Raw genomic sequence first — 11270 nt, 5'->3', positions numbered from 1 at the left:
TAACAAGTTCCTAAAAACTTATTGCAAAACCACTCCATATATCTGAGCTCATCAAAAAGAGCGCTGCCTGCCATATTTCCTCTTCAAATTCCATGACAATTCAGGGCTTTCTCATTTGAAGAGACTGCTTAGCCCAAAACACTCAGTCCCTATTAATGACATATGCACTGTCAAAAGAGATACATCAGTTTTTAGCCTGGGACTTTAAACCCTGCATCAATGAAGCAGTTACCCATGTCAGCCTCTTCAGATTTTGTCGACTGCCTGTCACTCAAATTCCAAGAGTTGCTCAAAAGGAGACTGATGTAGTCCTTAGTCATCATATAAAGTATACAGCATTCATCTTCGCTTGCAAGCAAAAGCATCTGCATGGAACAAAAACTTACTAAAGTGAAAGCTTTAAAGTCACTACCACTCAAAATTTTCTTCAGTGATCGCTACGTGTGTTCTTTACAGCTCAGAGCTACTCGAGAGTCACTCTCAGTCAAGAAATCCTCTATTTTTCATTAAAAGGCTAATGGATCACTCCAAAGACAAAAGTCACAATTTACAGTTACTCTTAGTACTTGAAGCAGCACCTATTTACACTCCTCTACCTCAACCCCTTACCTTTTCAGCATCCTGCTCAAACAGCCTGAGCTGAAAACATTGGTCCAATTTCAACTTCCGCACATGCCACATCTGATGCAGGTGCTGCCGTGTTGAGTGCAGCCTGTCCAGCATGGTGGATACTTTGGGCAAAAGGTTCTGTAAGTCTGCATTCCCTGACCCAGAGTTCTTTTTGGGAAAGCTATCACTGCTCTGTATCCGCTGGAGCAGCTTTTGTCCTTCCACATCAAGGTCCTCAATGGGGGCCTTAATGACTTTCTTTTTTAATTGTGAATGCTCCTCTATCATATTGCGAGCACCTTCCAGGTCCTGAGGCATTTCTTTTTTTGACAAGATATCTTGCAGTTCCTCCAGTCTGGACAGCATATGGGTTGCATTGCTAATGTAGTCCTCAAAGGCAACTCTGATTTCTATCCACTCCTCATGGTTGTACTCCAAACAGCCATCAAACTCCGGGGTTAGCTGAGAAGGATCAACTACTTTGGTAAGGCCTTCCAGAGACACCATATTTGTCTGAAAAATAAGAATGAAAGTTTTAAAAATGCTGCTACTGAAACAAATTTCAAATTTTCTTTTAAGTTTTTAATTTTGTTTTTGTAAGAACTGGTCATTTTACTCATAAAGTCCATGTGACTCTTCTCGTACAGGTCTTTTCAAGTTCAGTTGTGATTGGCCTCCTGTCTTGCAGTTATTTCACCAGATGAGAGAAGTATTTTATTTTATTAAGTTTTGACTTTGTGCATTGTAAAGCAGCAGGAGGATAACAGCAAGATTCAGCTGACTGCTTTCCTCTGGATGCTGCTAATACCACGATTACCACAATGCAGACCAAGACAATAAACAGATGGGCTAAAACCCAAATTCCACCTTTCTCACAATCAAAAAAAAAAAACCAACATGCACATTTGCATGAAGAAAATCTCATTCCCTCTAGCACCATTGGCCTAGTGTATCCCTCCTTGTCTAGAACATAATATATCTGAAAGTTCAAGATGCTGATCAGTAAGTACACTTAATAGCATGAAATAGATGTAAAACTGTATACCATAGCCAAAATTACCTCAAACTCAAACTTAGAGCTGCCAAAGTTAGTCCTCTGTTTCTGCCAGAAATTGTCTGGCTTGATTATCAGTGCAACGTGAATACAACATGGAAAGGATTCCTGTAAAATCTTCAGCAGAGGCTTTATGGAGTCCCATTTTGACCCACGCATATCTACAATGACAGTGAATCCTCGTTTACATACTTCCTCACTGCAGAAAAAAAAAGAAAATGTTATCAAGAGAGTGTTACAACTTTAAACACAGCACGATGCTGCACCACACTGCCTAACCCATGTTGTTTCTTCAGCTCACTCTAACACTCCAGGGTCTCACTCCTGACTAGCTGGCAAGTAGAGCAGACCTCATGAACCTCTCAGGAAGTTTCTCTCACCTTCCCTGCCAAATTCCTTGTGGGTGATAGTTTTAGACCTCTTGCTGATCTGATAATCTGCCTTTATCCCCTCTTTCATTTTCATTCTTTATATTCATGACAATTTATCTTCCAGTCTTGTTTTCTCTTCACCTCACACACATATTAAACACATCATTTACTGAAGCAGCAGTATTAAAATTCATTTACAATTGACTCTTCAGAACACACACACACATTTTGCTGACGACAATGTTCATGCCTTTCTAATAATTGAAGGGATTCTCCAAAAAGAGAGGACAGAATAATGTTCTTATCTACCATTTCTATATCTTTTTTAAACTCACAGATTTAGTCCCATATTATCCGAGAGTTAAACTGTCTGTAGAAGGAAAAAAACCAAAACAAACAACCACCTATATTGACAATTTCTTCTGTAACAGGATTGATTGGTGGATAGTTAATGGATAGGAAGGCAATTTATGGCTGTGAAGAAAACCCAATCAACCTGTTTTTAAAAAACTTGAACTCAATTTTGCTGCCCTGAAGTCGACAGACCTTACACCCAAATTCTCTGGCAATTCTTCTAAGAATGCCAGATTTCTTTTCATTAATATCTCTTGTACGCTTAGTGCTTGCCATTGATCAAAAGAGGCAAACCACCACCCACCTCAGAAATTTTGATCCTGTTCCAACAGAACTTTCTACAGGACCTCGTCAATATGGAAACATGACCTTGTTAACATGCATCATAGCCAATGGACTATCAAAAGTGACCAAATGTCCATTGTTTGAGCACATGAATCACTCTCAGGAATGTGACTAATGTAAATGCTATTGTGAAGTTCATGTGATGTGGTTTTCAGAGTGTCCAAGAAGCAGGAAAGGTTCACTGGTATACTTCATACAGTCTCACTGGCCGCATTGTAGAATCATAAAACAGTTTTGGCTGGAAGAGATCTTCAAGATCATCAAGTCCAACCTTTTCCTAGCCCTATCAACACCACTAAACTATGTCCCTCGGCACAACATCTACCCTTCCCTTAAACACCTCCAGGAGTGGCAACTCAACCCCCTCCCTGGACAGCCTGTTCCAACGCCTGACAAACCTCTCACTAAAGAAATTCTTCCTAAGATCCAACCTGAACCTCCCTTGGTGCAACTTTCCCTGTCCTATCACTCTCCGCTAGGGAGAACACACCAACCTCTGCCTCGCTACAACCTCCTTTCAGGTAGTTGTAGAGAGCGATGAGGTCTCCCCTCAATCTCCTCCAGGCTAAACAGCCCCAGATCCCTCAGATGTTCCTCATATGAGACATGCTCCAAATCCTTTACCAGCTTGGTAGCCCGCCTCTGTACCCTCTCCAGCACCTCCACATCCCTCGTGTAGTGAGGGGCCCAAAACTGGACACAGCACTCGAGGTGCAGCCTCAAAGTTGAGTACAGGGGCATGATCACCTCCCTGCTCCTGCTGACCACACCATTCCTGATCCAGGCCAGGATGCCGTTGGCCTTCTTGGCCACCTGGGCACACTGCTGGCTCCTGTTCAGCCGGCTGTCCATAACACCCCCAGGTCCCTCTCTGCCGGGCAGCTCTCCAGCCACTCCTCCCCAAGCCTGTAGCGCTGCTGGGGGTTGTTGTGGTCGAAGTGCAGGACCCGGCATTCGGCCTTACTGAAACTCATGGGATTGGCCTTGGCCCCATGATCCAGCCTGTCTAGATCCCTCTGCAGAGCCTCCCTACCCTCAAGCAGATTATTTCCACCCAGTTTGGTGTCATCTCCAAACTTACTAAGGGTGCACTCTATCCCCTCATCTAGATCATTGATGGAAATGTTAAACAGGACTGGGCCCAATACTGAGCCCTGGGGGACATCACTTGTGACTGGTCGCCAACTGGATTTAACTCCATTGACCAACAAAGGAGAGCTTCTGAAAGAAGTGACAACAGAGGTTCCTTTTTTAAAGTTAAAAATGTCTAAAGTTAAAAAAAAAAAAGCCACCACATAAAAAGGAGTGTATCAAGATAAATGCTGGCTGTCCCATCAGCCCACAGGAATGCCAAAAATGGCAATGATAGCAGGAAAACGCACTAAAATTGACCAGCTTGGAATACACGTAGGCTACAAAGAACAATTTTCTGACTGTGGTGAAAATTGTTTCTAACAGCCTCCCAGGACTAAAGGTCAAAAACAACTACCATTTTAAAGATATACCTTTAACTGAAAGACTGCATGGTATTATACGAGTGCTGCTTAGCACATCCGTATCCTACCGCAGAAATTGAGCACTGCATGAGGAGGAGTGCTTGCCACTAATTCATGTGCGACTACATCTACTGGGGTGTCCAAAGCAGCTCCTCATCATGTGATACAATGTAGATGTGTCTTCCCATCATGTGGTCCCCATCATCTGACAGAAGACAAATAATTTCTGGCAAAGGATCACAAAAATCCTTGTAGAAGGCTTTGGCCAGCCACAGTTATCTGTTAGGTAAACCCAAAGTACATTAATATCTGGTTCAGTTAGTGATGATGACCTAAGTTCAGTAATATTTTCAGATCAGATAAATTTTTCAATTAGTAAAATTTTGAGACTGAATCACTTTAAGTGTTTAGATCCCTTGCCAAACAACCAATACCCCTCAATCTTCAGCTATGTAGAGCAACAGTACCACAATAACTACTAGACAGACTAAACGTTCAGGGCTATTTGTGCCAACTGGGACTTCTTAATTAGCAAGAGTTGCATGATTGGTCCCTAAAACACAATTTGTATGAAAACAAGTCTTGCTTTTAATAAAGCTCCCTTTATTTTCAAAGCTTTGCCATGCTTACACAGCCATAAAACCTGTGCTAACTTCCTTTTCATTTTAAAACCATTGATGCTGAAGCAACAGAGATCTTTTGCCAGAGGACCACTGTACTTTGCCAGATTATTTCTAGAAAACTCTTGTGCATATTTTGATGCATATTTATCTATTACTTTCCTAGGAACTTGAAGCTCAGATTTTTTTCAGAAGTAAAAATTTCAAGCCTTCTTCACGTCCCTCTTCCTTTTCCTCCCTGAAATCCCCAGTTAACTTAAAAAAAAAACTCAAAAAAGTATTGAACGCTCCTACACTTCAAAGTGAAATGAAGACTAGAATAAATGAATTATCAATAACTCCTGTTGAAGAAGGCCACACACACTTGTCAATTAGAGTTATTTTATGAAAGCACTTCTGTCAATCTGAAAATGACATCTGATTACATCAGGTGCAAAGAAGACTGCCTATAAATTAACACTTTTACAGAAATATGGAAGAAATTGCTTGCAGGGATATTGTCCAATGCATTTTTTTCAACTATAATGACAGCTGCTCCTTGATATTCAAGCCCAGTCAGCATTTCTCCAGTCTGCATCAAATGCTGGCAGATGACCCTGCATTCAGGTTCATATGATCATTTTTGTCCCCAATTCAGTTACTACTAGAAACAAACTTTTATGTGAACAAAGTTTTTTTCATATACAAACACACTTAACTTTTTTAATATACATAACTTTATACATACATATACATATATGGGTGCGTATATATACACACTAGCACTGGATCTGACTTCTGTCGGCTTGTTTAAATGACACGTTTTAACTCATAAGTTAAATTGTTGATAATACAATGATATCAGTTGATATCAGTACTTTCAAAGATCTCTCTGCAAGTTTGATATCTGTGCAAGTAATTTTACATACCTCTCTCGTTTACTCCTGTACTAAATCAGGACACTATAACTTATCCAATGCAAATAACAGTTGGGAGTGTTGTGCTGTCACTCCACACATGGCATATTGTGAATGATGACCGTACTGAAAATCTTTGAGTTGTATTTGTGATCTTCAGCATGGTGACAGCAACATTGCATGGCAGTGCATTACCAAGACACAAACTACTTCCAGCTGAAGCACACCAGCCGTTCTGCCAACAAGTTTCCTTCTTCTTACAAGGCAGAGTAATTATTAGGTCTCTTCCAAATAGTTGTTGACAGAACTTCATATGAATTTGCCCATTTTCTTAACCTGTTCAGTCTTCTAGCTTGTGGGTGTAATGCAGCATAATCCATTTATTTTGTTTTCTAGCTTCAGAGCTTGACAAGTGACCATCACTTACCTAGGAATACATGCTAGGTATGAAATTAGTCTTCTAAGATCTTCTTGCCGTATTCTGTCATGATTACTACGAGCTGGAAACGTTAGAATGGGACCTCCACGCTTATCTCTGCCACCTGAAAAATTAAACACGTTAAAAAACCCCAGAGTGTAACACCGTTCTTGCTTGCAAAACCAGTCTTCAGAATACTTTTGGAAAACCTGTCCTACACGGTTTCATTAATATCCATTCAAAAAAAGATGTGATTTCAAGTTCAATGTCAACACTGTCATTTAGAGACCAGCTGAAAATTAAACTTTGGGAGTATCAATCAGCATATTGTCACAATTCTTACAAAGAGGAAGTATCTGTCAAAAAAACTGAAACAAAGAATAACCATAGCATTACATTTACAAATTATAGTAACATTCAAATTTGACTGGCAGTATGGCATCTCCAGCAATGGTGCTGTTACGGTTTTAACGTTTAAACCAGCAGCTGCACAAATTAAATTTAAAAATACAGATTTCTGTTACTTTGTAGGCAAGTATTTAGAGGATACTCAGGGTTAACTTCACTACTAGCACAGAGTTTAGGTGTATAGTATTTCACACCCAATACATTATACTAGATGAGTAGATGGATAGTATTTAAGTATTTAATTTTTACCTCATTCTGACAGGCCAATCCTCAATTGTCAGTTTATATTTTTGAATCTTGTTAGCAATACACAAAATTCTGAATTCACTTAATATGTAAGGCAAAAAATCTGACTTTGAGTGGTTCCACTTAAATGCATTCATCTAATTAATTTAATTACATAGACTTACTGTAGTCCAAAACTGAAATGCAATTTTATATCCAACCCCTTGATAGTGACAGCAAAATGTTACTATTACTAAATGGTAAATTCAAGTCAGTAGGCTGTCTTTATCAACACTTGTATAATAGCACAGACACATTCTTACAAGCTAAATTTCACACATATGTTCTCAACCACAGATGTGTGGACTGTTTTCTCTTGTACCATGGAAACACAGAAAAACACTCTCCTCTGTAAACCAGCTCCTCATTGGAAATCCATGTTATTAGACAGAGTTTTAAAAACTGTCCTTTAGAAAAGAAGGCCAAAAGCAAATGAATAAAACCAGTTACTCAAAATTTCATCGCTATCCTCCCTAACAGAGTCTGTGTGTGCTTGCCAGAGACACTAGGCTGAGCTGTCAAGGTCTCCAGGGATGACTGCACTGGACGTCTTCCCTGGAAGGCACCAAATGAAACTCAGAAGAGGCAAAAGCTGCTTGGAATTTCTGTTGAGCTGCAATTACAGAAACCTAAATGTAAAAGGAAACTTGTATTCTTATCTTCCACGACCCTCTTAAGTGGGAGATGAGGTTAAACCCAACTGAGTTGTCTCATTCTGATGGAGAGAGGCAGTCTGGTCCTGTCAAGCAGAGAGTTTGAGGATTTTCACATAGCAAGTGCCAGGATAAAAACAAGAAGAAGCCCCAAGAGAGAAGGAAGCCTTGAAAGGAGACTGCTCAGAGGGGATCTTATTAGCGTCTATAAGTATCTGAGAGGTGGGTGTCAAGAGGAAGGGGATCATCTCATTCCAGTGGTATGCAGTAATAGAGCAAGGAATAATGGGTTTAACTTAGAACACAGGAACTTCCACCTCAACATGAGGAGAAACTTCTTTCCTGTGAGGGTGACGGAGCACTGGCACAGGCTGCCCAGAGAGGTTGTGGAGTCTCCTTCTCTGGAGACTTTCAAAACCCGCTTGGACGCGCTCCTGTGTGGCTGCCCTAGGGGATCCTGCTCTGGCAGGGGGTTGGGCTAGATGATCTCTAGAGGTCCCTTCCAACCCCAAACATTCTGTGATTCCATGACAAGACTGTAAGCCCAAGAGCCGAGGACTCTGCTCAGCTCCAGAGTCACCACTGGCCTCCAAAGCTACCAAACTTAGCTGAAAGTTTGCTGCAGCCCTGAACGCTTTCCTCAGTGCACCGCAGGACATCAGCTACAGATCTTAGAAATTTGTATTTCAACCAGGAAATGCTACCACTTCAATCCCCTGAGAAAAAAAAAAATCCTCGTTTGTTCAGGGTGAAAATGCTTCTTTAAAAAGCAGCAGCTAGCAGGGAAGAGCATATGCTGACTTGTCTTTAACACTCTCTCACCGTTTTAAACAAATGCCTTGTTACACCCAGTCACCTCAGATCAATCCTCCAGGCCTTTCCCACACAACAACTCCTGTACCATGCAATTTTCCAACATGGGAGAGGAAAGAAATCCATATTCTTTGTGTCATTTCGGATGCCACTTCAGCTGGGCCAGCTCCACATACATCACAGAGAAAAATCATTTTTAAAGTACGGTACCTAAATTTCCTATAGATCATATACTGGAATTTTTGCATGCTAGAGACAAAAATCTGTTGCACAAATTTCAGAGGTGAACCAAGAAATTAATACAGCTTTGATTTTTGGTGAAAAGAATTTAACTATCTGATCTTAAACCAGGTAACTAAATTGTAAATATTAAACAAAAAAGTCCCTAAGATTTGTTTTTTCCATTAGCTATACTGAAAGATTTCTTAGGCCTTTTCCACTAAATAACTCTCATTTCCTTTGTTCCTGATGCTCCTGTGTCATATGCAAACAGAGATGTTAAAAGCAACATTGAATGAGGCATCAGGTGGGAATTTCCTGTCTCACAATAGTCTTTATCCAACTCAACCTCTTATTTGTCCTGGTTTAACAAAAACTTATTAAGCTACCGCTTTCATCAGTGAGACTTCAATTTTTACCCCTTTCCTTTTGTATGAAACCCCCACACTACGGAGACATTCTCTTTGTTTATGCCAAGATGTGTCACATGAGTAGCTGATTGACTCACATGAGTCACTCAACATGAATCACTTCTGTCTAGTGCTCATCACCACCAGCAGTCTTGTGAAGGGTCTCCAAACAGCACAAAAAAACCCAACAAGATGAGCAGTGCATTTTTTTTCAGGGAATGCCTCTTTACGTATTTCCAAAGTACTTAGGTAAAGCTAAACAGTGGGGTTTTATGACGTGTTGGAGAAGCAGGACAAGTTGCCAATGTCATTTCCTCAAACAAGGCCAATAATTACACTTGGTAAGAAAATGTTCTCCTCATTTATGTATGTGTAGAGATGTAAGATCTGTATTTCAAGAGACTTCAGTCCAAACTTAACAAAAAAATTGCATCCAAGACTCCATTCACATTTCATGGTTACAACTCTAGAAGGCTTTTCTGTTTCAGGTGGTGAGACACGCAGTACTCAAGCACATTATTTCCCAGGTAGGTGAAAATCACTTCCAATAAGCTTTTTCTCCCCCCCTCCTTTTTTTAAAATTGTTGTTGTTTGAGAACCACTTGGCAATTTTAGGAAAAAAACACAGGATCCACAGAGAAGCTGCACCCAAGTATTTGCAATCTACACATCAAGTTACTCTGTTACTTTGACCAGTACAAGATAAAGCAGTCCAGTCTCTCAGACTGGTTTCATAAAGGACTATTTCCAATACAGAATTTATTCCAGAATCAGTATGAACAGATACGGAAATCATTCAGGCTACTTTGGTGAGCTTTGGGATTTTGCAGTTATGAACCTACAAACAGCAAGATGTACTTCACAATACTTGATAGAAGTCATTTGTTGTTCAGTACTCCTTTGCCTCCTGCCCTAGCAAAAAAAACACATTTCAAAACTGAATTCTCAGAGACTACATCTCTCCTTCTCACTGTCATCCAATCAGTAACTTTACCCTTCTTTAACAGTTTGATCATCATAGCTACAGTAACATATTTTAAGACGTGCAAGGAACACAGTTTAACAAGTCCAGATGACTTATCTGCCTCATAGTCCTCATTTGCACATTGTTGTACAAAATTTAGCTCTAAATTTATCTTATTTTAAAAAAAATTAAAAATAAAAATAAAGGCAACAAAAATCACAAACTATCCTGGTTGGTGCTACAGGTAACAGAGGCAAGGACAAAGAATTTTCTTCCATCTAAATAGATCTTCAATTCTAAATTCTAAAACGCGATTCTTCTTTTTTCATTTACAAAACCACATCACTAACAGCTCAATAAAGGGGGCTAAACTGGTTTGTGATGATGCAGGAGAAAGCAAAACCAAATCACATCTGATCTACTATATGATTTGTGGCAGAGGAAAAGCAATTACTGAAACAGTTTTTTCAAAGTGATGAAGTACTCAGACTGTGCAAAGAAAAAGAAATTATGTTGAGTGTATCTGTTAAATATATCTACCTGAAAACAAAGGAATAAATGAAAAACAGAGTGAAATGAAGTAATATAGAATTATACAGAATTACAGCCTAACTCAGGCTAACACAGATCAAAGGGGTACCTGGTGGAGGAGAAAAGGAAAACCCTCATAAACACAATTTAACTGCCACACAGAACACCTAGAGTAAAAGTGGAACCTCAATGGGAGGTATCTGTTACTAAGAGCTTTAATATGATTAAAACACCGAGATTTCTGATTGGATCAAAACATCATCTTAAGAGTAGCTTAGGGGATCACTATGGTAGACAGTCATTGCCTCTTGTCTTCTCCATGTAGTTCCTTGTGAAGAGAGAACCTCCATCCTCTTTGTGGCTGCCCTTTAAGTATTGGAACATTGTATAAGATGCCCACTAAACCTTGTCTTCTCCAGGCACAAGATATCTAACTCATTCAGTCTTTCTTCACAGGGCATATTTGTGGCCCTTCTGTGGATCCTCCGCTATCTGACTGTGTTTTTCTTTAATTGTGGGAATCAGAACTGGACACAGTACTCCAGACATGGCCTGAAAAGCACCAAGTTGACTGGGATGTTCACATTTCTATCTCTGCCCATAAGGCTCCCGTGGATGCAGCCCAGGATCCAGTTTGCCTTTGTTGCTGCAGCAGCTTTGTGCTGACTTATGTTGAGCCTGTTGTCCATCAGGGCTCCCAGGTGCCTTTCAGCAAAGCTGCTCCTCGGCCACACAGACCCGAGCTTGTATGGAGTTCTTTTGTTATTCCAACCCAGGTGCAGCACTCTGCACTTGTCTCTTTGACCTTCATGCTGGTCTTGCTG

The 11270-nt window shown here is 40.2% G+C and overlaps 1 protein-coding gene across 1 annotated transcript in view; it reads right to left on the bottom strand.

Moving 5' to 3' along the window:
• Window positions 1–232: 232 nt before the first annotated feature.
• The window catches only part of LOC104280256 (triple functional domain protein-like), a gene marked incomplete at both ends in the record, with an annotated part of 13503 nt that continues 2465 nt past the window's right edge, over window positions 233–11270 (bottom strand). The window contains 4 exons of the mRNA XM_009877844.1: window positions 233–365; window positions 610–1122; window positions 1670–1862; window positions 6173–6287. Of these exons, the coding sequence (XP_009876146.1) occupies window positions 233–365; window positions 610–1122; window positions 1670–1862; window positions 6173–6287 (954 nt within the window). The remainder of the gene's footprint in view (window positions 366–609; window positions 1123–1669; window positions 1863–6172; window positions 6288–11270) is intronic.

Source organism: Apaloderma vittatum, unplaced genomic scaffold (genome assembly GCF_000703405.1).
Source record: "Apaloderma vittatum isolate BGI_N311 unplaced genomic scaffold, ASM70340v1 scaffold19350, whole genome shotgun sequence".
NCBI classification, from domain to species: Eukaryota; Metazoa; Chordata; class Aves; order Trogoniformes; family Trogonidae; genus Apaloderma; species Apaloderma vittatum.
Note: the sequence above shows the minus strand (reverse complement) of the source record. Positions and strands in the feature narration are given on the sequence as shown.